The 27731-nt window shown below is 46.3% G+C and overlaps 1 protein-coding gene across 1 annotated transcript in view; it reads left to right on the top strand.

Moving 5' to 3' along the window:
* LOC8033259 overlaps window positions 1-27731 on the top strand; it is a 958536-nt gene that overhangs the window by 550331 nt on the left and 380474 nt on the right. Inside the window, exon 5 of the mRNA XM_042287366.1 lies at window positions 5478-5668. Coding sequence (XP_042143300.1) covers window positions 5478-5668 — 191 coding nt within the window. The remainder of the gene's footprint in view (window positions 1-5477; window positions 5669-27731) is intronic.

Raw genomic sequence — 27731 nt, 5'->3', positions numbered from 1 at the left:
CCAAGAACACATTTTTTGTTAGTTCAAAACAAAAATATGGAGCATTTTTGTTTTATGGCGAACAATGCAAAAATAAGCTCCTATTTCACCATCTCATAACCGCTCGCTTAGTAAAGTCGCGCCACCTTGGAATTACCCCCTTGTGAGAACGAGGCTCGGCTGCTCTCTGGTAGGATAATCAACCTCGCTTCTTTTGTAGTTTCTAGCCGTGGTACAATTACTCGTCCACTAAAGGAGGACTTCGTAGCTCCATGTTCTAGAATGCTCAGGACCCCCCCCCCCCCCTCCCCATTCCTAACCGTAACATCAATGCAGGAGTGATCACTGCTTAAAATGTTCTAGAATGTCATCAAAAATGCTTATTGGAATGCCTATACATAGCTTTGAGTTTTTTGGAGTAAAACCCGATCGTCAGGATCTACGGATTTTCGGGTTTATTTATTGACAGCACCTTTCCATTAAATAATCACATCACTGTAATTAATCCTTTCCTCTGCACTTCTAGAACTAAGTGAGGAGGCTCAACATCACCCCTCCTCCACTTGCAAACGGCTCTGGTGCATCATACTTTTACCGAATTCTCAAACATACACCTCTGAAACTTATTCGCATTGTAATTACTTCAGTTCAATACCTTGGGCAACGCCCGCTTCACAGAAAGGCGTCCTTTGCATTGCGGGATCTATTTTGGACACTGGAATAGCGGACCGTTATTGAGTACATAAAGGTTCACTGAGATCAGCATAAACACAGCACATAACTAGAAGCGTCATTTAGTCACAAACAAACATGCATGTAGTCCTCAACAGTGAAATGCTGGTCCATCCTGATTGTATATTTATTTATTTATTTATTTCAATACCTTCAAGGCCACACGGCATTACAGAAGGCAGTGGGGGAAAAACAAAAGTACAAAAAATAGAATTCAACACATATTAGTTAACATAATAGTTTTCAATGGCAGACTTGAATGCAGGAGCGTCTGTGATTGTGGCAATGGAGGTGGCAGGTGGTTCCAGTCATTAGTAGTTCTTGGGATAAAAGAATCAAAAAAGAGCTTCGTGCGACTGAAAGGAACGTTGACTTTATGGTGATGATCATTTCGATGGGATACATACGATGGTTCAGAAAAAAGCTCTTCACTTAGATGCTGGTTGTGATGATAAATTTTGTGAAATAAGGACAAACGAGATAATTTTCTACGCAATTAAAGATTCGGAAGATGTAAAGTTAGTTTCATGGATGATACACTGGAAAAACGCGAGAAATTAGACAATATAAAACGTGCGCCACGATTTTGTACGGATTCAATTTGATTAATTAGAAATTCATGGCCTGGGTCCCACACCGAACTCGCATACTCAAGCTTGGATCTAACGAGGGTCTTGTACAGTAGTAGTTTTAATGATGAAGGAGCCCTTGAGAAGTTGCGGCGTAAGTAACCTAGCATGCGATTAGCGTTTTTAGCAATAAAATTAATGTGAGTTTGCCAGGAGAGGTCAGATGTTATATGGACACCTAGGTACTTGTACGATGTCACCTGCTCAAGAACAGAACCAATGTTGTATTGAGGAAAGTTAGTACAGGCAGCTTTCCGTGAAATTCTCATTACTTTACATTTACTGGCATTAAGGCGCATTTTCCAGACGTCACACCAGTTAGTAATGGAATTTAGGTCAGTCTGAAGAAAAGACGTATCAGTATCAGAATAGATTACACGATAAATGACACAATCATCTGCAAACAACCTTATGGATGACTGGACATTGTTAACGAGGTCATTTATGTATATGAGGAAAAGAAGGGGGCCGAGGACGGAACCTTGCGGCACACCCGAAGTAACAGGGCAGGGAAGAGAGTCTGAGTCGTTTGCAGTTACAAACTGTGTTCTGTTAGAGAGAAAATTTTCGATCCATGCAAGAATGTTAGAGTCAATGTTTAGTTTTTTTAATTTTAAGCAGAGCAGTTGGTGAGGGACTAAATCAAAGGCTTTCGAAAAATCAAGAAATATGCAGTCGATTGAAAGGTTATTGTCTAGCGCAGAGAGAACATCGTTCGTGAAACAAACCAGTTGCGTTTCACATGAGAATGACTTACGAAAACCATGCTGACGATATGTGAAAAATGAGTTGGATTCAAGAAAGTTAACTAGGTTAGAATAGATGATATGCTCCAACATTTTACATGGGACACTAGTTAAAGATATAGGCCTGTAATTAAGAGGAGAGTGAGCATCACCTGATTTAAACAAAGGTACCACCTTACCCACCTTCCAATCGCTGGGCAAAAACAAAGATCTAGGGACTGCGAGAAAAGTTTAGACAGTATTACAGAAGAGAGCATTTCAGTGTTCTTCAGAAATTTAGAATTAATCCCGTCAGTTCCAGATGAAGAAGAAACTTTTAAATTTTTTATTATGCTAAGCACACCAATGCAATCAATTATAACAGGATCCATAAGTGGAAAGGCTGCAAGATTATATTCAGGGCAAGAAACAAAAGACTGTGGCATGAAAGACTGAGAAAACACATCATTTAGTAAATATGAACATTCGGACCTTGGAACGGAGACTCCATTATCGTTGATTAGCGATATCACACTCTCTTTTTGTCCACCAATTATATTCCAAAATTTCTTAGTGTCATTTGTCAATAAGGATGGTAGGGTATCATTAAAAAATATGTTTTTGGCTTTTACCACTTCATTCTTAAAGAGGGTTGCAACATTCTGATACGCACACAACAAGTCCGGTTTATTGAACTGCTTTGCTTTGCGGAACAGTCGTTTCTTTTTATTTCGCAGGTGCTTTAAAGAAACAGTAAACCAAGGGGACCTGTTCTTGTACGGTATAATTCGTAGGGGTACGTATTTGTTTACAAGATAATTAACTTTGACTTTAAAAATAGACCAATTGGATTCTATAGTGCGATTAGAAAAATTCTGCATATATTCGTCCAGAAATTGCGCCAATTCATCATTGATGGCAGGTTAGTTAGCTTTGCTGTAATCGCGTATACGTTTAGGCATACTCTTAAGGCGATGAGAATTGCCTTCAAGCGTGAAGTGAACAATGCAGTGGTCACTCAGGCCTGGTAAAAAAACTTAGAGAATGAACGAGGTCAGGAGTAGTTGTGAGAACGAGATCCAATATGTTCGAACTTGACGCGGTGACCCTGGTAGGTTGAGTTATTAACTGAGAGAAATTAAAATCTGTGCACAAATTTATGAACTCAGATGTTTCACCGGAAAGGTCAGACGGAACAGGGCACATACCAGACCATAATATTTTCGGAAAGTTAAAATCACCTAATAAAAAAACTGGCGAGTGCGGAAATCTGACAACAAGGCTGTTTAAAACGTCATGAAGTTGTGCACAGAAAGTCAAGGAAGCGTTTGGTGGCCGATAACAGGCACAAAAGATCATGTCACGGTGAGTAATGCGTACACACACGCATACCATTTCCAAGCATGATGCATGAGAGATATGATAAGAGTGCAGATTTTCTGCGCGGCTATTAATACACCTCCTCCCAATCTATTAACGCGATCAGACCGATAAATATTAAAGGTCTTCTCACACTCAAAAACTTCTTTGTTATCAATTTTGGCAGACAACCACGTTTCAGTTAATATTATTACATCGGCGCTACACGTGTCGATTAATGCTGACAGTTCCTCTCGTTTGTTAACGACACTGCGGATATTTGAAAAAAGAAAAGGAATTTCGTGCTAAATTTAGTCTTGAAAGTGCTAGTCGTTCGTATTTTAAAACGTACTGTGTTGCCTCTTTAGCGTATTTTGTACGGTACCAAAACACGCGTTTGAGTGGAAAATTATTTTATGCAAATATCATAACACTTTATTGTTTTCGAATGTATATAGTATAATTAGAAACATTAGAGGGTATTGCAGGGTGTTTTTGTGCGGTACTTGGTTTCGATAGCAACTGTGTATTATCCAGTGGATGGACAATAAGTATTGGCAAATGTAAAGGAGCTTCTGGTACCGCTACAGCTACAGACAGAGTCTCTTTTTTCTCTCTCTCTCTCTCTTTTTGTTAATAAAGAAGGGGTTTCCTATGAACGTTTTACTCTTTCCAGCTCAACGATTTTTGTCGAGATTTGTCGGAACCAGTCACTCGACGATTCGCGGAATGCTGTCATCACCATTTTTTTTTTTTTTCACATCGAGCAGTGTTTAAATAAATGTATTGTTCTCTAAAATATCAAGATGTTATTGTGTTCAAAATCAAATCTACTAAACCATGATGTCGTGCAAAAAAAAGCAAAAAAAAAAACAGGGTTCTTTTATTAAGGGGAACGATGTACTCGCGCAATTTGGCAGATGGTCTGATGTAAATTAATTGCCTTAAAATTAATGTAAACAAAACCAAGGCACTCGCATTTCGGTCATTGAATAAGCACGTCTCCTTCACTAAATCCCTTACGTTAAGTGGTACAGTAACCGATATAGTTAAGCACCACAAAACGCTGGGTGTAATTTTCTTTGAGCATCTGTCGTGGGATTGCCATATTGATAATTTGGTCAGCAGGTTGTGCAGAGTCAATGGCGTTATTAGAAGATGCCGCTCAATATTGCCAGTTAACATTAAACTCATGATTTATCATGACCTTTTCCGGTCTCATATAAAGTATTGTCACCTCGTGTAGGGCACCACAACAACTTTAAATTTAAGCAAAATAGTGTTACTTCAAAAAAGATACTACGCATCATCGCGGATGTACACTACGTATATCACACTAAACCGCTGTTCGAAAAATTCAAGATTATTGCCATTACAAATGTGCACGTGTATCGTCTTTTGTATGCTTTCCTTTTCGCAACAAATGAATTCATTGAATTTCTTCGGCGCACATGGGACTTGAATAAAAAGGAAATCTCGATCAGTATGCGCTGCTCTGAGATATGGTATGTTCCTCATTTCCGCACAAATCTTGCTTTACAAAGCCTTCGCCATAAGTTACCTTTTCTACTCAACAGGTACCATCTAGAAAACATAGATACATACTCCCTCACTAGAGCTGAATTGTGCATGTATTTTATCTAACGCGGAAGTCTCTGTATCACATATTTCTTTTTCTCGCTTTCGCATAATATGCTTGCTACCGAACGTTCCTGCGCTCTCACTTGTTTACTCTGTTTATTGTTACTTACGTACGTACATGCCTAGTTGGTAAGCGAAACTGTATGCTGTATCACGAGTCTTTTCAATGTATAGCACTTTTCAGCCAGATTGCTATGGTTGTTTTGCTTTAGGGCCCCAGGCCCAATCAAGTTACCATATGGTAGCTTTTGGTCTAAAGGCCCGCCAGAGTAAATTTCTGGAAATAAAGATTTCATTTCATTTCATTTCATATTTCCATGTATAAATTTTGAACTCTAACTTCTCTCCAGTGCAAGATAGTTGTTGCAAGTACTACTCGCGCAACATGACCTGTTTCTTTCTCTCACTGCAGAGGAAACAGAGCCGGCGAAAGTGGACTCTAGCTTGGCAGCTCTGACCCGCATGGCACAGAATGCGGAGTGTCTGGACACCATCTTGGCCGGCCTCAAGAGGCACATGGAGGGCATCATCAAGCTCACCTCCCTCGTGGACGGAGACCGACTTCAGAGGCCCCTAGCGGTGCTCTTCAACAAGCTGCTGCTAGTAAGCATCCGATGTAGCATTTTAGTTTCGTCTCTATATAATCTCGAGACGGGCTGAATTGATCACCTCGCGCACATTTTCACTACGCGCATAGTCGCGGCTCCTTTGCAGTGCTCATTTATTCGCAATTTCCAATCTCGTGCGTTTAATACCCGTTCCTTTGTTTCACAGTTAGGCCGCCAGGACGCGTCAGATTTCGGTGCACACATAGACAAAGCAATTAGTTTTTACTGAAACAAAATATAAAGGGGGTGTGAGTTACCTAGATGCGGTTTGCACTGTCTGTTTAAGGGACTTGGCGGGTAACAGATGGGAGAATAACCATCACAATCAGTAAATTAGCTCAAATTTGTTAATCCACTTTTTGATTGTTGGTTTCACGGATCATGATGCAATTGCTGTATTGACGGCAGCTACCATCAGAGGCTAAGCCAATTGAAAGATTTTGAGAAAAAAGCAACATGCTTTGAGATAATCATCCATCATCTTTCGCGTTTCTTGTCGACCGATACCGAAACTCTATCCAGGGAAAGCACCGTGAACCCAGACCCCAGTCATGACTATAAGAGTGACGTTTTCGTTTCTGGCACATCGTCACTATCTCGGCAGCACCCCGTCGGCGCATTCACCAAAGACGCGCTGCCGGGATAGTTCTGACCAGAGGCGTACCAACTTGTTCTTGAGTGTGTGTGTGTGTGTGTGGGGGGGGGGGGGGCAAACCAGAACCCCCCCTTTCCCCCCATGGCCGGGGCGGCGCCATTGGTATGCCTGTGGCACCGCCGGCTAGTGTTTGCCGTGCCCAGTGGCGGCTTTTTCAGGAGGGCAAAACATATGCCTTGCCCCTTGCCCCCCCGGTTGGTACGCCCATGGTTATGACTTCAATGAAACGACTACGTCATTCTTCTAATCCCCACCGTGGGTACGACTAAAAAGCTTCCAATGGGTTTATTGATAAAAAAAAGTTGCGCAGAAAACCGGAAGCATTCTGTGCGTTCGCTGCGTAATTCTCAGCATGGCATCGTTTCGCGTATCGTGGGACTCGCAGTGACGGCGATGGCAGCGGATGACGGGCGTGGGACTTCTACTTCAGAACTTTCGTTAGCGGTACCGGCGAATTCTGTCTTCCTTTGAAAGAGAAGTTTTGGACCAATCAAAAGAAATGATATTCATCCCGTACGACACGCCCGACCAGCAAGCCGACTGCAAGAAGACGTCGCCGAGCCGTCGTCCCTTCTCGTGGCTGAAGACATCACTCGCTCAAACGTCAAGCACGAAGTGCGTACTTCGAGTTGAATACGCACGCGTACGGTTTCTTTACTATCTGCGAATGTGGCAAATGAGTGGTACTGCCCGACTTCAAGCCGGGAGTGCATGTACTGGAGGGAAATCAGCAGCAAACGTTCTGACATACAGTCGACCGGCTGCATCACTACGAACGTAGGAGTTCCTTCAGTAGCTCAGTGGAAAGACGTCCGCTTCACACGCAGCGGGCACGGGTTTGGTCCCTGGTGTGGGTGTATCTTTTTCTTTTTTCTTGTTTTTTGTCAAGCATTTTGCAATGTTTACATTTTTTTTTTTTTTTTGCAATTATCACTGAAACAAACAATTGTTGTGGACGATACGTCACTGAACTAAATGGTATGGGATTCCACTTTTTAAACCAGCGAACTCAATTTAGTCACTTTCCACAAAATGCAAGGAGCATATGAATCGGGTAGCGTCCGCTTTCCGAGCTTCGCGTAACTGTTCTATCGAAATTGCAGCCAGCCATTGATCCCCACCCGTTGATCTTTCGGAAACTTTTGCCCTCATCCGCACAATGGCAGTTTCAGATGCAGGACATGTGAGGCAGCTCTTCACGCAACATCTGGGGAGTGCTCTTTTCGGAGTGGATCACGGGAATTCACCACGGGCACTCACGACTAATTGCCAACACTTAAATGTATAAAACAACTAATCTTGAAGTACTTAACAGCGAGCGGAACAAACATAACTGCAAAGGAATCGCACGGCAAAGGGATCCCGCAACACATTTCGTCTGCTGCGTGCGGAAAAAAAAAAAAAAAACGCGCGGTCGGGTGTAGCCACGTGACTTCCGCCACTCACTCTCTCCTCTCTTCTTCTCCGTGCGGTAAGGGAGTTTCGGTTTCGGTTTCGAGCAGTTGCATTTTTGGCTTTATGAAAAAAAAATATACGTGACTCTGTAGCAAAATATTAATTGGGGTCGTGTTCCCACACCATAACAAATCGTCTGCCAAAAAAAATTAAAAAAAAAAATTTTGGGGGGTGTCAGTGTCCCTTTAAGGCCCCGTGAACGATGTCGTAAGCACTCCCATACGAAATATTAAGCTTCCAGGAAATGTCCTTGAGGTGTACAGGTCAATCCGCTTTCGCCATTGCATCCACGCGGGAAATGTTGTCGTTAGTCAGCGACGAATGCGGCCTCTCCGAACGGTCATTGTCATGCAAGTCTTCACGGCCTTTTGCCTCACACTTCTCAGAGCAAGACACCTTTCCCCATACGCGAGCTGCAATTCTCTGTGGATTTCGATGGGCGTTCGTCCTTCGCTCCATAGAAAACGAATCACACCTCGTTGCTCGTGAGTCGTACGCCATGGACGTGTGAAACACAAGCGCCATCTTCAACAACTGACAGCAGCGCCGTGCCGCGGAGCTACCTGCAGATAAGGCTGGGCCAGTCCAAGAAAGGTCCACCGCGGGAATGGACATGTTGACTTCGCATTTACAGCCGTAAATTGGCGAAAATATAAACAATAGGGGCAAAGACTTTCTGATTCGCCCTCGTATAGTACCAACTAGCTCAACTCAAACCAACAATTGCTTCGTAACTTGGGCGCGAATGGGAATGTGTGCATTCTGCCGCTCCGTGTACGGGCGGCGCGGGTTTATCTGTTTGCTAGGATGACGTCGAGGACCACATCCTAGAGGACGTCAAAAACGACGTCTAGGACGACCTCTATGGCGATCTCAAGAAATACCTCTAGGACAACCTCAAGGACGACGTCCAGGAGGACGTCCAAGACGGCGTCGTAGAGGGCAAAGTCAAAGACGGCGTCTAGAACAACCTCTAGGGCGATCTCAGGGACGACCTTTAGGACGACCTCAAGGACGATGTCCTAGACGATGACGTCAAAGACGACAATTAGGAGAATCTCTAGATTGACCTCCAGGGGGATCTCAAGAGCGACCTCTAGGACTACCTCAAAAACGACGTAGAGTACGACGTCCTAGAGGATGAAGTCCAAGACGACGTCTAGGGCGACCTCTCGGACAACCTCTAGGACGACGTCGAAGATGGCATCCGCATACACGCGGCATGCAGACGTCTGCGTAAGCGGAGGCGCAGCGCCGCCGGCGGCGTTGAATCGCCGCATAAATACATACTCGGCACATTCCAGGCCAGATACAGTATCGCGAAGAACGGATGAAGTGGCTAAAAAAGGCTATCGCATTAAAATGACTGTTCAATATTTCAACTTTTCAACTCGTCAGGCTACGCGGTCGACACGAGGAAAGAAATTTGGGTGCGGGGGGAAAAGGAAAGCGGGTTATCGGATTATCGTTGGCGCCGAGTTCCGCCAGTGGAATCCGGACGGAGAACAACAGACAGTCGCAAAGAAAAGCAATACATGAGACAAAATACAACACAATTCGTCGTGAAAGTATCTCATATGTGGTTTCTGCACACCATCGCGCTCGCCCACTCCTTTTTGTCCTGTTTTAATACAATATCTACTTTCCCAGTTGTATTTCTCTCGGGTATGGATGAAAACTTATACCTTTTCGGTCGCGTACGTTATTTAACCGCTGAGAAAACAATAACGGACCACCGTGCCGCGTCCGAAAACAAGCAATCACACCGTACCGCTATGACGCGCGCGATGTAAAAAAAAACAAAAAACGGCATCCTCACATTCCGGGGATCACGTGACATTCACGTGCTGCTCAGTGGCGGCCACTATCGTGGTTCTCGCCGCGAATCCCCGTTCCCCCCGCCGTGTTTCCGAGAGTGCCAAACTGACCTATAGCGAGTTCGTTTCACGGCACTCGTGCCCACCAGTGTTGCGGAGTTGCCACTCCGGAGTTGGAATGATTCCGGAATCATTCCGCATTTTCACGACCCCGGAATGGAATGGGAATGGAATGGCGGCAACGTTGAGGGGAATGGAATGGGAATGGAATTAAGTGCCTTTTGCCCGGAATGGAATGGGAATGGAATGGGCACGATTCTTCTTTTTTTTTTTTTTTTTAGTGTTTATGGTTAGCTAAACCGAGCCAGTCAGCGAGTCAGTTGCTCAGAAATAAAATGAGCGGGAAACTGCTAGCCCGCGTGGAGCCCTAACAGACTTATACGCCGAAAAAATGCAATACAAAAACAAGCGTCAAAGCAAAGAGCAAAGGGAGAAAGGGGGGTAGCGCGGCGCCTTTCACGGACGCGCAGGCGTCGGGCTTCGATGGCGTTACACGAGAGCGAAACAAGAAACCAAGCACCAAGCAAAAGAAAAGCGAGTGGCAAAGAAAGAAACCGCCATGCACAACTCCTCATCGTCCTTCTTGTCATGCTTCTTTTGTTGTTGTTGCGACGGTTTGTAGAATGAACGCGCGCGCACAGACTGAGATCTGGGAGCGGAAGCGACTCCTAACTCGCAGAGCTCTGATAACTCGTTGACTCGGGCGCCGTCGAAAGATGATCAGGTATTGTTTTCTTATAGTTCGAGGCGCGTTGTTTAGCAGGCAGCCAACCCTGCTGCCTTCCACATTCATTCGTGCGCACTCCTTTGAAGTGCGAAATGTGGGTTTGCTTCGGCATTAAAACAAAGCGAGTTTCACTTCCCTCTTCTCCTCTTGCGCTTTGCTCCGAGGCTTGTTTTTTTATACTGCATTTGTAGTGTAAGTCCGCCTATTACTTGGTCTTCGTTCCGATGCTTGTTTTCTGTGTTATATATTTTAGTGGGTTGGGGTTACAAGCAAGCTAGCGGATTCCCGCTCATTTCCTTTGACTTTAGTCTCTGCATACTTCGTTTCACCTTGCGATGGACCGCTGTGAATGCTACGAGTCACCCTAGGCAATCCAGCACCGTGAGCGGGACTGCAGGGTCACGCGACACTCAGAAAGCACTTTCGATGGCTCTCGTGCTGTCTGTTAAGGTCCATCGTAAAGTGAAGTAGACTATCGTCACCGCTCTTGGTGTGACCGAACTGACTAGACCTGCAGAAAGCTCGTCCCGCGCCGGACGAGGCGCGACCGTTGCTGTGAGGGCAACTGAGAAGGAGAGCTGTGTGATATAGCTGCCACTGAGGTTTTGGCTTCCCCGCGTCTCAGGCTGTTCGGTCTGCATTCGTACTCCTTGTCCTGGACCCTATTTGAGGCGGTGAGAAGTCAGGTGGACGGTGTTGTTGAGAAAACACGGAGATTGTCAATTCGAACGGTGCGGTATTACCCCGTTAATTGTATCTTGATTTAAAGAGCTTTGTCAACTCTGACTTCCGGACCCGTCGCCACAACGCGAACAACCGACACCGAGGTAGAAGAATGAATCGGTTGGTACCGTCTGCTGCCTGAACCCGCCACTCGATGAGCGCGAAGAGGAACATCACAATTCGGACGAGACGACAAGATAAATACATATCGAGTCATGGCATCGTAGAAGACATTTTTCTACATTAGTCGCGAAGAAAATAAACAAGCTGCACGCTGAAAGTTGTGCGACGAAACTATACACGGTGCAGTCGGCGTATATCATCGAACTTTATTCGCCATCTGAAGAGGAAACACGAGAATGAGTATGCGAAGGGTGGAAAAGGGCAGGCGAACCAGCCAAAAAATTGAATTAAATATGATAAGAAATATCGAGATTCGTAAAGCAAGCGTGAACTTATGCGTTTTAAAACAGGTCTCGTTACATGGTCTATACGGTCCCTCGTGCTGCGCCGCAGAGGTTGCATTTTGTCAGAGGATGTGTTCTTGCCGCTGTGCATGGAGTCGCTTCCAGCAGTGTACTAACCGTGTTGCTGTGCAGGTATTTAAAGAATACAGTAATATACCTTATTTCTGCGCCACGCACGAACTGGATATTTTTATGCTCTTATCAAACAAACACGCTGGCCGTACGTGTATACCCTAGAAAACAAATGCCAAAAAGATTGCAAAAACAAAAATTAGTGTATTTAAGCTTTGCTGTTTGTTACGAGCCACGTGGTCGCGAGACTAATGTCTTAAACAAGCATCGACATATCAAGGGGCTTTCTCGATGTTTGCAGTACATTTTAAATAAACAGTTTCTGCCACCAGCGGTCCGCTCAGTAAAAATTGGTGCTTTTTTGAAGAATTTAGCATTTTTTTTTTTTGCAATTGTCTCTGCATTTGATAATGTCAGCTTTATGCTGCTTATGCCGGCAACAAAATGTAGCTGTCAAGTGCCAATTTTTACGTTTAGGAATTAGAGGAATGGAATGGAACAATTCAGCCATTCCAGGAGCGGGAATGGGCTCAGTGTCTCCATTCCTAGGAGTTGAAAGGAATTGAATTATCGAAAACTCTAATTCCCCGGAATGGAATTGGAACGGAATGGGGGTGCCCATTCCGCAACACTGGTGCCCACGCGTGCACACTCGCAGCGTGGAGCGGGTTCGTTTCGGCCGGCACTCCACGAGGGGTTGCACTCTCCGAGTTCGGTTGAGCGCTGAAACCCCACTCGTGCATGCGCTCGCTGCACCGAGAAAATCGAGCGTGCGCCAAAATGCAATCTCGTCATGCCTCGCTCCGGCGAGGAGCGGGAGCAGACGACGAGGGTTCGTCTGCTACGATGTCATTCGTACAGCGGAACTGAAAGGAAGAAAGAAGATTTTCTGGTAGAAATCGCGTCCCGCGGGCAACGGAATCAAACCCGACCTTGAATTGTGAGTTTTTAGTCGCTCTGTTGTCATACAGAAGCTAAAATATACCAGTGTCACTGGCTATGCCTGTGTGTAAAGAAATGCTCAGAACAAACAGATCAGCGGCCTTCGAAATGCTTATCACCATCCGTGTGCGGGTGAAAAATTGAACATTTGTCGACAAAACTCCCCCAGCAGAAAGCTAAACATAGTGACTTACCCGAAGCTTGTGGTCGGTTTGCCTTGCTGCATACCCGACCCGGAGGAATAACACGGAGCCGACGGTTTCAACAACAAGAAACTACATTTAATTGGACATGAACATGACGATTAACATTGCTACCGGCGCTGCCGGAGTCCAGGCAGCGACTCTCCGTGCGCCGCCTCTGATGCGCCTTATCAAGGCGGCGCACGCGATGTGCGCGTGGCTGGCGTGATGTCGCCGCCACTCGGGAACAGTTCGGCACTCCTGCCTCGCAGTCGGGCAACTGGGCTGGGGAGCCGCCAGGGTGCCCACAAGCTTTGGCAACATTAACATGTTTAACATTTACCTACGTCAGCTATCTTGCCTCGTCGTATTTTGCCTGAGGAAGCTTCCTCCTTCTCGACGTCCTCACCAAGGCTAAAATCTGATCCGCCCGTAACGACGCTCGATATCGAACGTCCTACAAAACGTTTTGCTAAATACTCCAACAAACTAGTTTTAAGCCGTACCCTTTCAGTGGTTCACGCATAATATCATGCTGAAACGGATCAAACTTCTGTGCGGACAGCATCATCAGTTTTCTCCAGTGTAAACGGTTGTAATAATTGAAAGATTCCAACCCGCTGTTTTGTAGTCAGCTGGCTGCGGAAATTTAGGCCGTCTGTAGTACCTCTACGACAGGCGAGTTGCTTGAAGTCATCGCAAATAAAAACTACAGGTTGCAACGACCAACGTTCATAGATAAACGTTGTTAGGGACTGCACTCTCGCATTCCCACCCATCACGTGGTAGAGAAAGGCGCTAGTACTGTAGTGCTAGTTTCGGTTTGAAGTCGGTATTTTTTCCGCAACATAGATGGCTACAGCATCACTCTGCACTTTGTGCATTTGGCAAGTTCGTTTGAGGCCAGGGGGCTATGTTAGAGAAATGTTTCGTTTCTCTTAAAGAGAAACGGAAGTGACGATATCACGTCTGATTGGTTAGATGCTCAATGACGAACGTTCCCTTTTGCGTCATTTGAGCCTCTAGCCAACCAGATCCGATATCGTGACTTCCGTCACTTCCGTTTTTTTTTGTTGTTTTTTTTAGGAGAAACGAAGCATTTGTGATTTGTCGAATATAGCTCCCAGTTTTCTGTGCGACACTCCGCAAATGCAGTGCATTCCGGGAGAGAACTCGAACGGTGCCCGTGCGTGTGAAACAAACTCGCTGTAAGGAATTGACATTCTGGCAGCGGCAGGGTAAAAAAAAAAAATTTTTTTTTGCGTTTTCTTTTTTTCTTTTATGCGTCGCTTCGGTGTCGTTATGAGCCTGCATATTTTTCTCTGGCTCGTTTCCTGTTTTATGTTTGGTCGCTTCCGCTTCAAGTTTGCAATCGCTCAACTTTGCGCGGGGGTGTGCCAATTCCTATTCCCGTAAAAAATGAATAATTTGAGAAAATCACCAGTTTAGGATGTTCTGGTATAAAAATGCGTGAACACGTGCTCAAGCGAGCGCGGGTAGTCCCTTGGCCAAGGAAGCAATATCCTGGTGTCTCTATCGATCTGCAGTGACTTACATTGAACTCCCCCGAGGCTCTTTTGTTTCTATACACCAACTCATGTTTACAAACAAACCAGAGCTCTCCTAGCGGCACGCCTCCGGTGGCGCGCATGCACGATGGAGTGTGGGCAAGACGGACGCCGTCGCCCATAAACAAACCATTCGAATGCGATGTTGTCGGCGTCGATGTACGTCCCTGTGCTCCTCTTCGCGTTGGAACTGTTAATCCTACGTCTTCCTAGCAATGCCTGACTACTTGAGTGGCCTCAGCGAAATTAACGAGGCTCGTTACATCGCAAAACTTCGTGTAAATAATGTGAGGTGCGGCGATTCATTCCGCGTAAACGCTGCAGAATGGACGCTAAAGCCTGATTCAAATGAGAGTCTGCTCACCGTATTCAGTCGCGACGTCGCTCGTGCTGCAAAAGCGTGGATGAAAGCTGCGATGCTCGTCGTCGATACTGAAAATCGCAAGCAGAATCGGACCATGTAAGTGAAACATAAAAAGTCGATGATGGCCACCGGTGACAATGATAAACATGCTCTTGTATGCACTGTTTACATCGAGCCTACTTACAACAAACATCCTTCAAATTAAAAAGTCGTTAGAAGCCTGCCCTTACTTTTTATCACTATTACCGCGTCAACATGTGATCTACTGGCCGTTGTCTTTTGGACATGCAAACGACAGTTTGAAAAAGCAGACAGCTTTGAAAGAGCAGACTAGATAGCACGGCCCTTTGAACGTGATGACGCACTGAATGTGGTCCGCGGGTGGTCCGGACAACTTGACGGTTTGTCCGCGTTCATGTTGGAACAAAAGAAATAAATCTGATGGCGATTGCTTGTTCGTGAATTCAACCCAAAGTGCTTCCCGCACAAGCAATCGCGGTCCGACGGCGTCTGGTTTTCCCTTTTCACGGCACCGATCTACATTTTCGGACGAACCGGACAGGCAGAATCACGTGACAACGAATATTGATGCCTTTCGTGGCTCTTTTGTGCAGTCCCAGTCGCGGCGTTTTGACAAGAAGGCTGGTTTTGGCCTGGTTACTTTCAAAAGAACACAACAATGCCCGGCCTGCATGGCGACTTCCACTCACACGCCAGATCGGAAGTCCGCCCGAGGCGCCACCAACGTTTCGTGACGTAACAAAGTTGAGCTGGTGTATAGTGGGTTATACCCCCCCCCCCCCCCCCCCCCCCCCCCAACCCCCTGTTTACTTCGAGACGTTTCTTCCTTCCCTTTCTAATCCGGGAAATATTTTATTCTCGTGTCAGGTTATTCGTTGTGTTTGGGACAGTCACGTAGCCAGGATTCTGTTTCGGGGGGGGGGGGGGGGGGGGGGCGCCCATGCCAAAATGCTGTATGAGGGGGAGGGTGGAGAGGAGGCCCCAGCAAAATGGAAGATTTCGGGGGGGGGGGGGGCGGGCCCCACGGGCCGCCCCCCTAGCTACGTGCCTGGTTTGGGAGTTCGTAGGTGATCGTAAGTTTAAGGTGTAGACTGGGGCTGACTTTATATTAACAATACCTTTTTTAACTGGAGTCACAGTAGGTTACACAAGGTTACATTATTTCGGAAAGAAGAGCGGTCGTCGCGTCTGTTTCGTACGGCGTCCCGGAATCGTCTCTCTTGCGAAGGGGCTTCTCCCCGGCGAGAAGTAACCCGAAGCCTTGCTCCTCTCGCCTCGGAATCCGCCCGGGTCACGTAAACCGGGAGTCCCGAATTCGGGGACCTCCATAGAGGTGGAATGGGAAAGCCCACTCTGGACGAATTTTTTGGTCGACTGTCTGGGTCTGGCAGGCTCGGTGGATCTCCGCGCCGAAGGCTCGTGCGCCCTCCTCTAAATGTGATCTGTCCTCACCAGGTCCCTCAGCCATGGTGAAGAGTTCTGCTGGATTCAGATCCCGTTCATTGTAGAGTCAAATTTGTTCCACATTGACTGTCTTCCTTGACCGTCGTTGCTCCTTACCCTACGTCGTCCACGTGAGTGGAGGTTCGTGGCAATCCGTCGAATGTCCATCGCATCACTTTTTGCGTAGTCTGTATAGCTTTGCAGAATCCAAATTCCATTCGGAGGTACTCGTACGTGCCTTCAGGTGTTACGAATGCCGCTTTGTTGATGTCGTCCGGTTTTACGCGTATGGTGAGGAAAGCTGTCTTTTCATCCATAATATTGAAGTACTTCGACTGGTCAAGCATAAAATCTTCGATCACATCCTCCATGATGGGCATGGGATATGACGGATTCACAGTCTTCGCGTTCAGCTTCCTGTAGTCGTGAACCATCCTTCGCGGAGTTGTTGGGTGGTGCGATTGATTCACAACAATCGTCGGTGCGGCATACTCGCTCTCCGCTTGGCTGTATGATTTCCTTCTGGATGTAGTCGTCGACCTTATTGCGGATAAAGTCTCTGTCCGCTGGGGACCACCTGTATGCCCGGGATACGACTGGTATGTCGTCCCGTAAATCGATGGAGTGTTTGGCGTGTGGGCAAAGTTCGAGTGATTCCCCCTTCGTCGCGAAGGCTTCGCTGTGCCGTGTGAGAATACACCGTAGTTTGACCACTTCTTCGGGTGTCGCGTCTTTTGTCATTTCTGACACCGCTTCCTCAATGTCCTGAAGCAACTTTTTGTTTGTAGTCTCTTGTTTCGAGTTGAGTCTTACGTATTCCGTCTCTTCAAAGTCGGTCGGTGTAGTAGCTTCTCGTTTGCAGAACGAAACGATTAGTGTCTCTGCGTTTCTACCTTTCGGATGCGTGGGTGTCGTTGAATCGCGCATGTCGTGTGCGGATTGGTCGTTGTCGTTCGGTATTTGCACGATCGTGACATCGTTCGATATGTGGAACGTCACATCGCATTGGCTTGTTCCGCCCGGATCACGTAAACCGGAGGACTAGAATTAGGGGCCTCCATGGAGGTGCAATGAAAAAGCCGTCTGGTCGAATTTTTAGTCGACAGCCTGGGTCTCTGTCTGGCAGGCTCGGTGGCCCTCCTCGCGGAAGGCGCGTGACGCTGACACTCGGAATCCTTGAACCTCAGTTACTGCCAGGCGGCGCCAGTTATTTCTAAACTGGTGGATTCCTGCGACAATTTGTTTTTCAAACATTAAAAAATGCATTTGAAATAATGAGAAATCTAATTAAAATAGAGCAGTGAATACTTTCGATAAAATGTATTTGCAACATTCCAGATTACTACCAAAAGTATTTTAAATACAGTATCTTGAGATAGGCATAAGTCTGATTTCTCTGGCTTCAAGTACGCGACCGGAACCTGTTGCCTTCTGCTTTTGGGAGTGCTATTCCGGACAATAACATTCATTCGTCATTTTCCAGCCCTCCTTTTTAAGCAAACAACAATCCAGCAGTATGCACGAAATATAAAAGAATAATCAGCCCGCTAAACATACCGATACATCTCTGGCAAACGGTTGGCGAACACGTAGCATAGCACATAGCAAATTGAGACGTTGTGTTTGTCCTCCTTTGTTGCCTCCGTTCTCTAGTTGTAGTATGTTGAATAGTATATGTTTTTTAAGTGACCTGAATAGGTCAAACCCTTTATCTAACAAAATCATAGCAGGCTTAGTTAAAATAGGGAGCTTTTAACGGTGGGATATGCGGCACTTTTGCTACGAACTCGAGAACACGAGATTTCCTCTTTCAGCAGGGACTGCAGTTTGAAAGTGAATGCAGCGAAAAACCGAACTCCGTCCTGCGATCAGTTAAAAAAGGCGGCAAACAAGCAAAATGCTCGAACGAGCCGTTCGACCGGGTAGCTGGGCACCGTATGCGGAGGGAGCACGGCAATTTGGAACGGAGCGAAAAGAGTTCCGCGCAGGAGGTATTGGAGGCGCAAGGAAGACGGGGCTCGACCGCAGAGCCTCGCTACGAGGCAGCGTGGGCTTGCGTTCCGGAACGCTTTCCGCCCGCGCGCTTCGTCGGTGCGCATAAATTGCTCGTGACAGCGGAGTGTCTCTGCAGCCAGCGAGATGAAAATGCTTCAATGATCGATACGGCGTGTCTCTTTCGCTGCGCGAGCCGCTCCGTCGTCTTCCGGTGCGGGTCGGCCGAGCGAGGAAGGGGGCGCACAAGTAGGGCACGCGGGAGAGCTCCCTCTGCCTTGGCGGGAATCGATAAATTTGAAATGGTTGCTCGGGGACACAGATACCGGCGCCCGATTTCTCCTCGCAAATGATGGACCCATCGGGCGCGCTCTCCAAACGTTCCCCTCCCTTCTTGAGGCCCGCGGCGCCTCGTCGCGTGTAGGGATGATGGAGAGAGCCGTTCATTTGGCGACCGGTTCGGTGCCGCTCTCAATCGGAGCGCCTTCCAGGGTTCTATTGCTCCACGGAGAGGACGTAGGGAGACCCAGTTAGCGGCTTGCTTCAATTAGGAGGCTCGCCGGACTGAAATCTGCGCGCTCGGTGAAAAGGACGCGCGGCTACCTGACAGCCCGAATCGGCGCCGCTATCTTCCTTTAGCTACGCAGCCTGGTGCGAGCACCGCGCGGTTCACCTGATCCAAATAAGGGCGACTCAAGCATCGACGACGTTCTGTTTCTACTGCGACGCAGGCTGACTCCGCTCTGCGCCTGTTGCCGGAGGCCAGTGGCCCCGGGACGTTCACCGCGGGTCCCGTTATCACTTCTGCCGCAACTGAAACCGGAGACCGGATTTGCCTTTCCAATGCGGCAGTGGCTGACCCTTTGCGGCGCGGGTTGGCACAAAGGCCTCCCATTGTAAGACGATCCCGCCCAGTGACAGAGTGGCCTGGCCGGCGTCATTAGACCGGAGACACGGCAGCAAGAGTTACGAGACTCGTCGGTCGTCTCGGCCATATCTCCGCAGCCGCCTCTCGCCTCACAGTTCCGTCGCCGGGGAATTGCCCCAGCAATTTCCGCTTCTCGAGGAAAAGGCAGGATGGTTCTCCTGGGCCGCATTGCTGCGCGCTGCTTTTGTTTCCAGGGTCGCTGGCCAGACCGGCGCTTCCTGCGGCTCGCGCCGATGCGCAAAGGCCCGGGCTTCTCGCCGAGAGCGGCCCGGTCCATTGCCGGGCGCCTGTGTGGCCAAAGATGCAAAGTGGCCTCGTGCGTCCCGCTGTCCAGCTCATAGTCTCTCTCGCAGAAGTGGACGCTTGGCAGCAGAAGGCGCCATGGGGATGGGCTAGGAGAGTTCACGACCCTTAAACAACCGACCCGAAACGCAGCACAGCACTGTCGCTTTGGGGGAGTTCCTAAACGCCTCATTAAAGGTGCTGTTCGGTTTGTACTTCGTTGCTTGTAAAGGGTTGTTTTCTTTGAAATTCATTTGGGTCTTCGATGCGTGATCAGCGAAAAATAAATATCCTGCTTGACCGCTGCTCCCATGGCACTTCGACAGCCCTTGAATCTAAGAAAGAAATTGCTCGCAAGCATCGAGGAGACACGTAAACCAACTTCTTAATTAGCACGAATAAATATCGTGCTTTGCATTACGACGCTCGCCGAAGTGTACAATAGTGATCCCGCATTCGAATAAATTAGTGCGTAACAAATACATTTGAAGTGTTGCTGGAGCCTCTCCCAAATATGACGGTAACGTTTATTTTTCATCATTTTTGATGTGATTCACTTTATATTATGATGGCGCAACAAACGACATGTTAGTTCGTATTACCTCGTTCTTGTAATGCATGGTTCATTGACTAGGATTATCGATTCCTCTTTCCCATTCTCCCTCCTTGAAGAATCATCGGCCGCACACTTGCCCGTGGAGTGTAATTCAAAACAACAACAGACTAAACGGCAATGTGTCAGTCGTTATCCACATTAAAACTAAAGGCAAAACATAGAAAGGTGTGGCCAAATGAGCGGAATAACGTCGTTGGGGTAGTAACTGGCCTCGTTGTTTTAGTGCAAGCCCAGCAGTGATAAATTAGGAAGAGGTGAGTAAGTGTTCAAGCAATGAGTTTGTTATCATTTCTCTACTGCGCAGGATCTATCCTTTTTGCGATCGCTTAGTCATTGCTGACGACTTTAAGAAGAGGTCTATTAAAAAAACAGCAAGATATCTAGCTCTTCCAGGCAGCTTTAGCATATCCTAAAATCTGCGGTAGGGCTGGACGGCCGAGCGTGCGACCACACCTCAGGTCTGCAGCACATAGAGGAACGCTTGTACTGCAGGCTCGGATGGCATGCTCTCCTTGCAATCGTCATCTGAGCGGACATCATATACCGGTGTGCATTTGTACTATTGGCGCTGCCACGCGATGCAGGTTACCCCCAAATGAATGTTTGTACTATACAGTCACCAAATTACCCGGAGATGCGAGTAGACGTGCACTCTTCAAAGCGGGTCCAATTCTTACTGAATAAGCTTCCATGTGAAGCGATATAGTTCTAATGGTTGGCATTTGAGTTTTACCCTATGACATCCATGCAGGTTGGTGTTTCAATTCATAAAAAAATATATTCTCGGTATGTCCCAGGAAAACAACGGTGAAGCTGTCCACTCGGACTAACTTAAGTGTTCCTCGTAGACATGCAGTTTGTATGACATCAGTACTTTGTATGCTTTAGTTATTTTCTTACTCCCGTCAGATGCACCAGCAAAGTTAAGTTATTTTGTTGTTTTATTTTTGTGACGCAGATTTACATTGCAGCGGAAGCCAGTGATCGACGTTTGGGCCTTTTAGCGCTTTGAATTTGGCAAAAGTTAGAATAGTCACTTCGAAATTAAGTAAGAACTGTCTTCTGACGTGTTATTAAAACGCTACGCTCTGATGAGTTTCCGGCTCGTAGATTAGATCGACTCAGAGACCTTGAGTGTGATACATCGTGTTCTGGGTGCCTCGCGTTAGATGACATTGCAAGATCAATGAAACAAATATTCTTCCCTAAGCGTTCGCAAATGTCCTATCTTAAATTTACCATTTGGAGCCGCGCTCGTTTTATGGCTAAGCATATCGCCCCCCCCCCCCCCCCCCCCGGGTCCACAGCATGCGACGTCACTGGATGTAAAACAGATAGTATGATTATGAAGGAACGTTTACAGCTAACTACTTTGGGTGCAGTACATAACTGCATTCCTTCCTAGTGGTCGTATTGTATGTTGGTCTACTCCCAGCTTTCTTAACATTGGTTTTAGGATATTGTTTTTCGAACATACAATGCCACATCCGTTGTAGTGCAGTCATTTATATACATAACTATTTCTGTGAAGACCTGTGAAGCTTGGAAAGCTCTCTGTAATGCTGAAAACGCTAAGCTGTTTAGAACCGCAGCAATAATTTAAAGACGTTTTGTAGCCTGCTGATTACTACATAGCTTGCAAGGTTTGTGGCCACCCAAATATAACAAACCGGAGTTAGTAGATTGATTATTTTACAAAATTGCTGTGTCCCTTTTACTTCTCCTCAAATATACCATATTATTTGAAGAGGCTTCTGGGTTTCTTGTAAACGTATCGAACCCCCCACATCACCTTTTCACACCTTTTCAATTTCTTAGAATTGAACAACCTTTTCACATTGACCAGCATGGTTTTCGACAAACACTTTCATGTGAAATGCAGCTATTATCATTCACTCATGATCTACATCGCATTTTAGATTGAGGATCCCAGGCGGACTGCTTTTTTATGGATTTTGCTATAGCCTTTGACAATGTTTCCCACAATCTTCTGCTTCTAGAGCTTTCCAAGCTTAACATAGGCCTTAACGTTTTTGCAGAAATTTAATCTTTCTTAACTCGCCGCTCACAATGTGTCACTGTCAGTAACAATAACTCATCATTCGTCTCGGTTTCTTCAGGGATTCCGCACGGATCAGTCTTAGGGTCTTTACTATTTTTAATTTATATTAACAACTTCCACCAGTGTTTTCTCCTCATATATATGTCTGTTCGCTGATGGTTATGTAATTTACAGTGAGATTCTAGGTCATAATAACACTAACATACTTTAATATGACGTTAATTTTATCTATCAGTCATGTGACACATGGCCTATAAAGCTCAACACCTGCAAATGCAATTCTTTGTCTGTGTCTCGCCAGTCTCATTCCTCTCCTAACTACTTCCTTAATACTGATCATTTAGAACCGGTATCCTCATACAAATCTTAAGGTGTACATGTAGATTTAGACCTCTCTTGAAAAATAAAAATCAACATATTTTAACCAATGCTACATGCATGTTAGGTTATATCACGCAAACTTTCTCATTAGCCACGGTTTCACCTAAGCTCTTTACAAAGCTTTAAGTCGCCCGAAGTAAGAGTATGCAGCATCTGTCCGAAATTCGGGTCAAGTAACTCTCACATCTGCATTAGAAGCCGTTCAGAACAGATCCGCTTTTTTTATTCTCATGAACTACCACCGTACTGCTAGCGCCACCTCGGTGAAAATTATCCTATCATTGCCACCTTTACACCTCCGTCCATACATTACTCGTCTTTTTTTATTTCATACAATTGTTATTATAACTCCCTCCTAACCGACCGAACTAATCACCCAGCCTGTTTACGTTTCTTCTCATCTACAATAGATCATCACCTTAAGGTGGGCATACCAAATTCTACCACGACGTTTCGTTCATCTTTTGTGCCTCGTGCATCTCAGGAGTGGAACCTCCTTCCTGTATCAGTCGCCATTATCACGAACCTCGAATCTCTTTAAAAGTGTCATTACTAACCATCTTGTTGAGTGTGTCTAATATATATTTTGTAGGAGAGTGGATGTTTAGTTCGAAGCGAATTCTGTTTTCACTACTACACAATTCCTTAACGAAAACCCATCAGAACTCGATAAGGTGATTACTCCAGAGGTTCCACTCGTCCATATCTAAGCTAATTTTAATCTAGCTATATATATATGAACAAGAAAGCTCATCATCTACATGGGAAGGACAAGTAAACAATGCATTTGGCATGAAATTAAACCAGGAGAGAAGCCCAGCTACACCCAATCACAGGGAATTATAAATATTTTGCTATATGCAAATATTTTTAGTAAATCTATATTTCGAGAAAATAAAAGAAAGGACAATAATTAATGATGAATGTAGGTTGTCAGGAGATCTTTGACTTACATATACTCTTACATAATAGCCACAGTTAAATTTTGAAAATTTTACTGTAGTGCACATATCACCATTAACAAAGTTTCAGTTTCTTTTTACACACACCACGCCCGCGCGGTGTGTGTAATTTTTCGAAGTGTTGATCGCGGCGTGTTAGCCCCGTTGAACGCGCTTCTTACCGAGCGCCGTTGCTCTGCGGAGACGCAACAACCGCGAAAGCGAGCTCCGCGGCTGTTGCTTCTCCGCAGTGCATAGGTGCTCGGTAAGAAGCACACTCAACGGGGCTAACCCGCCGCGGTCAACTCTGCGAGAAATACTTATATCGGAGTTCATCTCGAAGATAACATCGAGTACCGTATTATTCGAAACAAGTATTCGAAATTCGAATATTGTCACAACACTGATATTTTGTTCACCGTTTTAAACCTTCTTGTTGCTCTCCCCCTCTGTAATGCCTTCGGGCCCTGAGGGTACAATAAATGAAATTAAATGAAATCTTAAACAGCTTAACGCTAAGGTTTTAAGGCGAAAACCTTTTATGTCCCATCGTTCAGTCGACCTTCAAAGTCCTTGAGTGCAAACACGTCGGTGACACATAAGGTACCAAACCGTTTACGTGACCACTCAAGCGAATTAGTGGCTATAAAGCTAAGCAGGATGACAAAGCGAAGTAAGAGGAATCAAACTGAATTAAGAGGATTTAAAGTGAAATAAGAGTAATGAAAGAGAAGTAAGAGTAATCAATGGGAATTAAGAAGGGCTATAAAGCGAATTAAGGGATGGTGATCCAAAATTTGGATTAAAAAAACAAACTATGCTGGAGATGTAGGCGGGACGCTAAAATCCCTACAACACTACTAGTAAGGCGATATCTCAAATGGGCTGCCGTATTTCTGGAAAAAGAAGTCGAGATTAAACCAGGCCGACGAGACGCGTGACCGTCAAGATACCTAGTTTCCTCCTCTTTTCGCTTCGCTCCCTCAAGGCCGCGAGGCGGAGAAGACGCGAGGCCGTTCCCTCTCCTTCTCGAAGAAACTTGACGTCAACATTCCTGCCAAATGCGCCTCTTTTTGTTCTAAAAATTCGGTCATCCGTTCGAGATATCGCTGTATGAGTGATGTTTTGGTGTTTGTCGCACCCCGTTGCACGCTTTTGTCGCGTGTTTTGGGGAATCCAGATTTCGGTTCAGCATCCCTTTAAGAGAAATCAAAGTGAATTAAGAGGTATTAAAGAGAATTAAGGGGAATTAAAGAGAAGTAGGAGTAATCAAATCTAATTAAAAAAGGACGACAAAGCCAATTAGGTGGAATTAAAGTGAACTCAAAGGAATTAAATCAAATTAAGTCGATGACTAAGCGAATTAAGCTGATGAGAAAGCGAATTAAGATGATGACTCAGCACATTGAGAAGGATGACTCAGTACATTGAGAAGGATCACTTAGCACATTAAGAAGGATGACTCAGCACGTTAGGAGGGGTATCTGTCTTTAATGCATCGGCGCTTAAGCTTTCGCCTTCAAGTCGTCTTAAGGAAACATAAGAGACCCCGTGAATTTTATTTTTTTAGGTTTTATGTTTGCAGGAAAATAATTATGTTAGCAAGGGAGCCATTATACGCCAATGTATGTATGCCCCATATTTCTCAAGGTTGGAAGCTCCGTTGCTCTCATAATTCACAAAACCAGTAAAGCAACAAAAAAAAAAGGAAAATAAGTACGAAGGTACAAATTATGTAGGAAGTGTTCGAAAGGAACCGAACTTATCCTGGAAGCCTACTGGAAACGGTAGGGTTAGTACGTGCGCAGCATAAGGATGCGAGCCTTTCCGTCAATAATAAGGGCCATTTTGCTAATTGAATGGCTTTTGTTGCATGCCTTGTCATATTTGAGAACGAAATTGACGAGACACTATTGCGCTTTTAATGGTTATGTAAATAACAAAGAGAGGCGTAAATTAAACGCCGAAACAGAGTGTGCGTCTTGTTGTGGACTTTCACCTGACTTCACCTAAACGCGAGCTAGGGTAGGGCCAAGAAAACCCCGATTACTTTTTTTTTTTGTATTCAGTAACATTTTTACCCCTGTTACATGGGCACACTTAACTGCGGTTAACTCAGCTTTAACTGCTGTTACGTGGCGGCACAGATACCGCACAATGCTCTCGGACAGCTATTTCAAAAGAAGTGAAGAGAGCGCGTGCACTGCTTTTGTGGGTGCTCAAGATGCTCAAGCGCACGTTCGCCCATAGCTCTGACTGCATAGCTGCAGAATGTTGTCGGCAAGCAATGTGCGCTAACTGTGGCTTAGCGTAACTGCAGTTAAGTGTGCCCGTGTAACAAGGGTATTGGCGACGTGCGCGACCGAAAGCGTCGCTGTGGTCGGCCTTCCACGATTGGCCGAACGCTGACTATGACGTCAGAAAAGGATTTATCATCGCGGAAATAAGAGGAATGAAAGAACTTTAATTTTGTCGGTGTTGGCAGTGTTCCTTTGAGAGCGCAATGATTTCAAGCTTTTACCATGCTATTTACAAACACCATCGAACTTGTTGTTTGCAAGGTAATGACGTCACAAGGGGGAACCGTAGGAGGACGCCACTAAAACATCTCGCCGCTAATTACTATCGGGGAAAACTGAAATGCGAACAGAGGAGCGCGTGGCTCGCGGTACAGGCCGCGCCGCCTGCAAGTGAGTCTAGGGGCGAGGGTGCGTGGCTTACTCCTATGTGTTTACGCCCTTTGCTCGGCGCTCCCCAAGCTTCGGCAGTACGCCTGTTAGTTCGCTGAAAGCTATCCCCGCTATCTTGCTCGCTGGGCGCGTGCGGCGCGAGGAAGCTCGCCGCTAGTAGCAGCTAAAGCGCGCGATCAGCCAGTGCGCGCATTAGCTGCTACTAGCGGCGAGCTTCCTCGCACCGCACGCGCCGAGCGAGCAAGCGGTGATATCCTTCAGCACACTATACTCCGTTTCACCTTATGTTGTACCGCAGCGAAGGCTAGAAGCGCACGCTCATAGCGTTCGTAGCTGCCCTTGGTGCACGAGTGCTTGTACCACCGAGATGTGCCTTAGAGCAAGCAGCTCGCGCTTGTAGCCTTTCCTGCGGTACAACACAAGCTGAAACAGAGCATAAGAAGCGCACTGCCGAAGATTGGGGAGCGCCGAGTGAAGGGCGTAAACACATAGGAGTAAGTCACGCACCCACGCCCCTAGGCTCCCTTCCAGGCGGCGCAGCCTGTACCGCGAGCCACGCGCTCCTCTCTTTGCATTTCAGTTTTCCCCGATAGTGCATTGCTTATTTTAATAAGTTGTGTCACTCGGCTATCAAGCCGCTCGTGAAAGTTGGTGCCGTTAGTTTGACGTCAGCGCGCTGTCAGCGACGCCCCAAAACTGGAGTTTTGAAGTATCGAATATGGGACAAGGGGTGTAAGAATATACCATTTTTTTTTCTGATAGTGTACGGATTCAGGCATATCACATCAACTTGCTATACGAAAAGCAGCGGCATAGCGGAAGCTACGGTAATGATTATCAAGCGTTAACTCAACAAAACGGAAGATCCGTACGAGACACCAATGATCTACCGTTCAATACCCCTACCAAATACTGCTTATGAAAAGAAGAATGCGCACTACCCTCCCGATCGCCAGCGAACTCCTCGATCCCAAGCTACCCAACCAAAAGCAACTGCGTCAATACGGGCAATACAGCAGGAGTAAGCAGAAACACTACTTCGACCGGCGACACGGAGCGTGTCAACTCGATCCACTCAGCTCCGGAGAGCGAGTTTGGGTCATCGACCTAAAGCGAACCGGAGTTCTTCAGAGCAAGTCGAAAACACCACGATAATTCTGGATAACATCCGAGGGTTAATAAATCCGAAGGAACCGAGCGCATCTAATTACTTTATCCGAGAGAGAAGAAGAATCTACAATCTAAGAAGAATTGCCCGCAACGGGCAACGAAGCTTGAGAAAACGTGTACCGACACCTCGCATAAACACACTCGTCAAGGGCGCTCTGTGAAAGAGCCGTTTTACAGGCACTCCAAAGCTCCCTTAGGAAGAGGGATGTCGTGGACTTCCACCTGGTTTCGCCTAAACGCAAGCTCGATTACCTTACCCGCTCCTGGCAGTGAGAGCGACCGCGAAACACGTATACCGCGGGACAAACCTAAAAAATTATATTTGGCTCCGCTGTAACATAAGCGCCCCGTACTCTTGTACCCGAGGCGTCGTTCTGTTATTCTCTAGAGTTTTAATAAACGAGATTCGAGCAGTCTTCAATCTGACTCCGCCACCAACTGTTCCCCACGCGCTTCTTTCCTTGCGTCTGAAAACGTAACACGACCCAGGCTGTCAAAGA

The sequence above is a fragment of the Ixodes scapularis genome, unplaced genomic scaffold, assembly GCF_016920785.2.
Source record: "Ixodes scapularis isolate PalLabHiFi unplaced genomic scaffold, ASM1692078v2 PGA_scaffold9__187_contigs__length_104089568, whole genome shotgun sequence".
NCBI lineage: Eukaryota > Metazoa > Arthropoda > Arachnida > Ixodida > Ixodidae > Ixodes > Ixodes scapularis.
The sequence above is the reverse complement of the archived record's forward strand: the minus strand, read 5'-3'. Positions and strand labels throughout refer to the sequence as shown.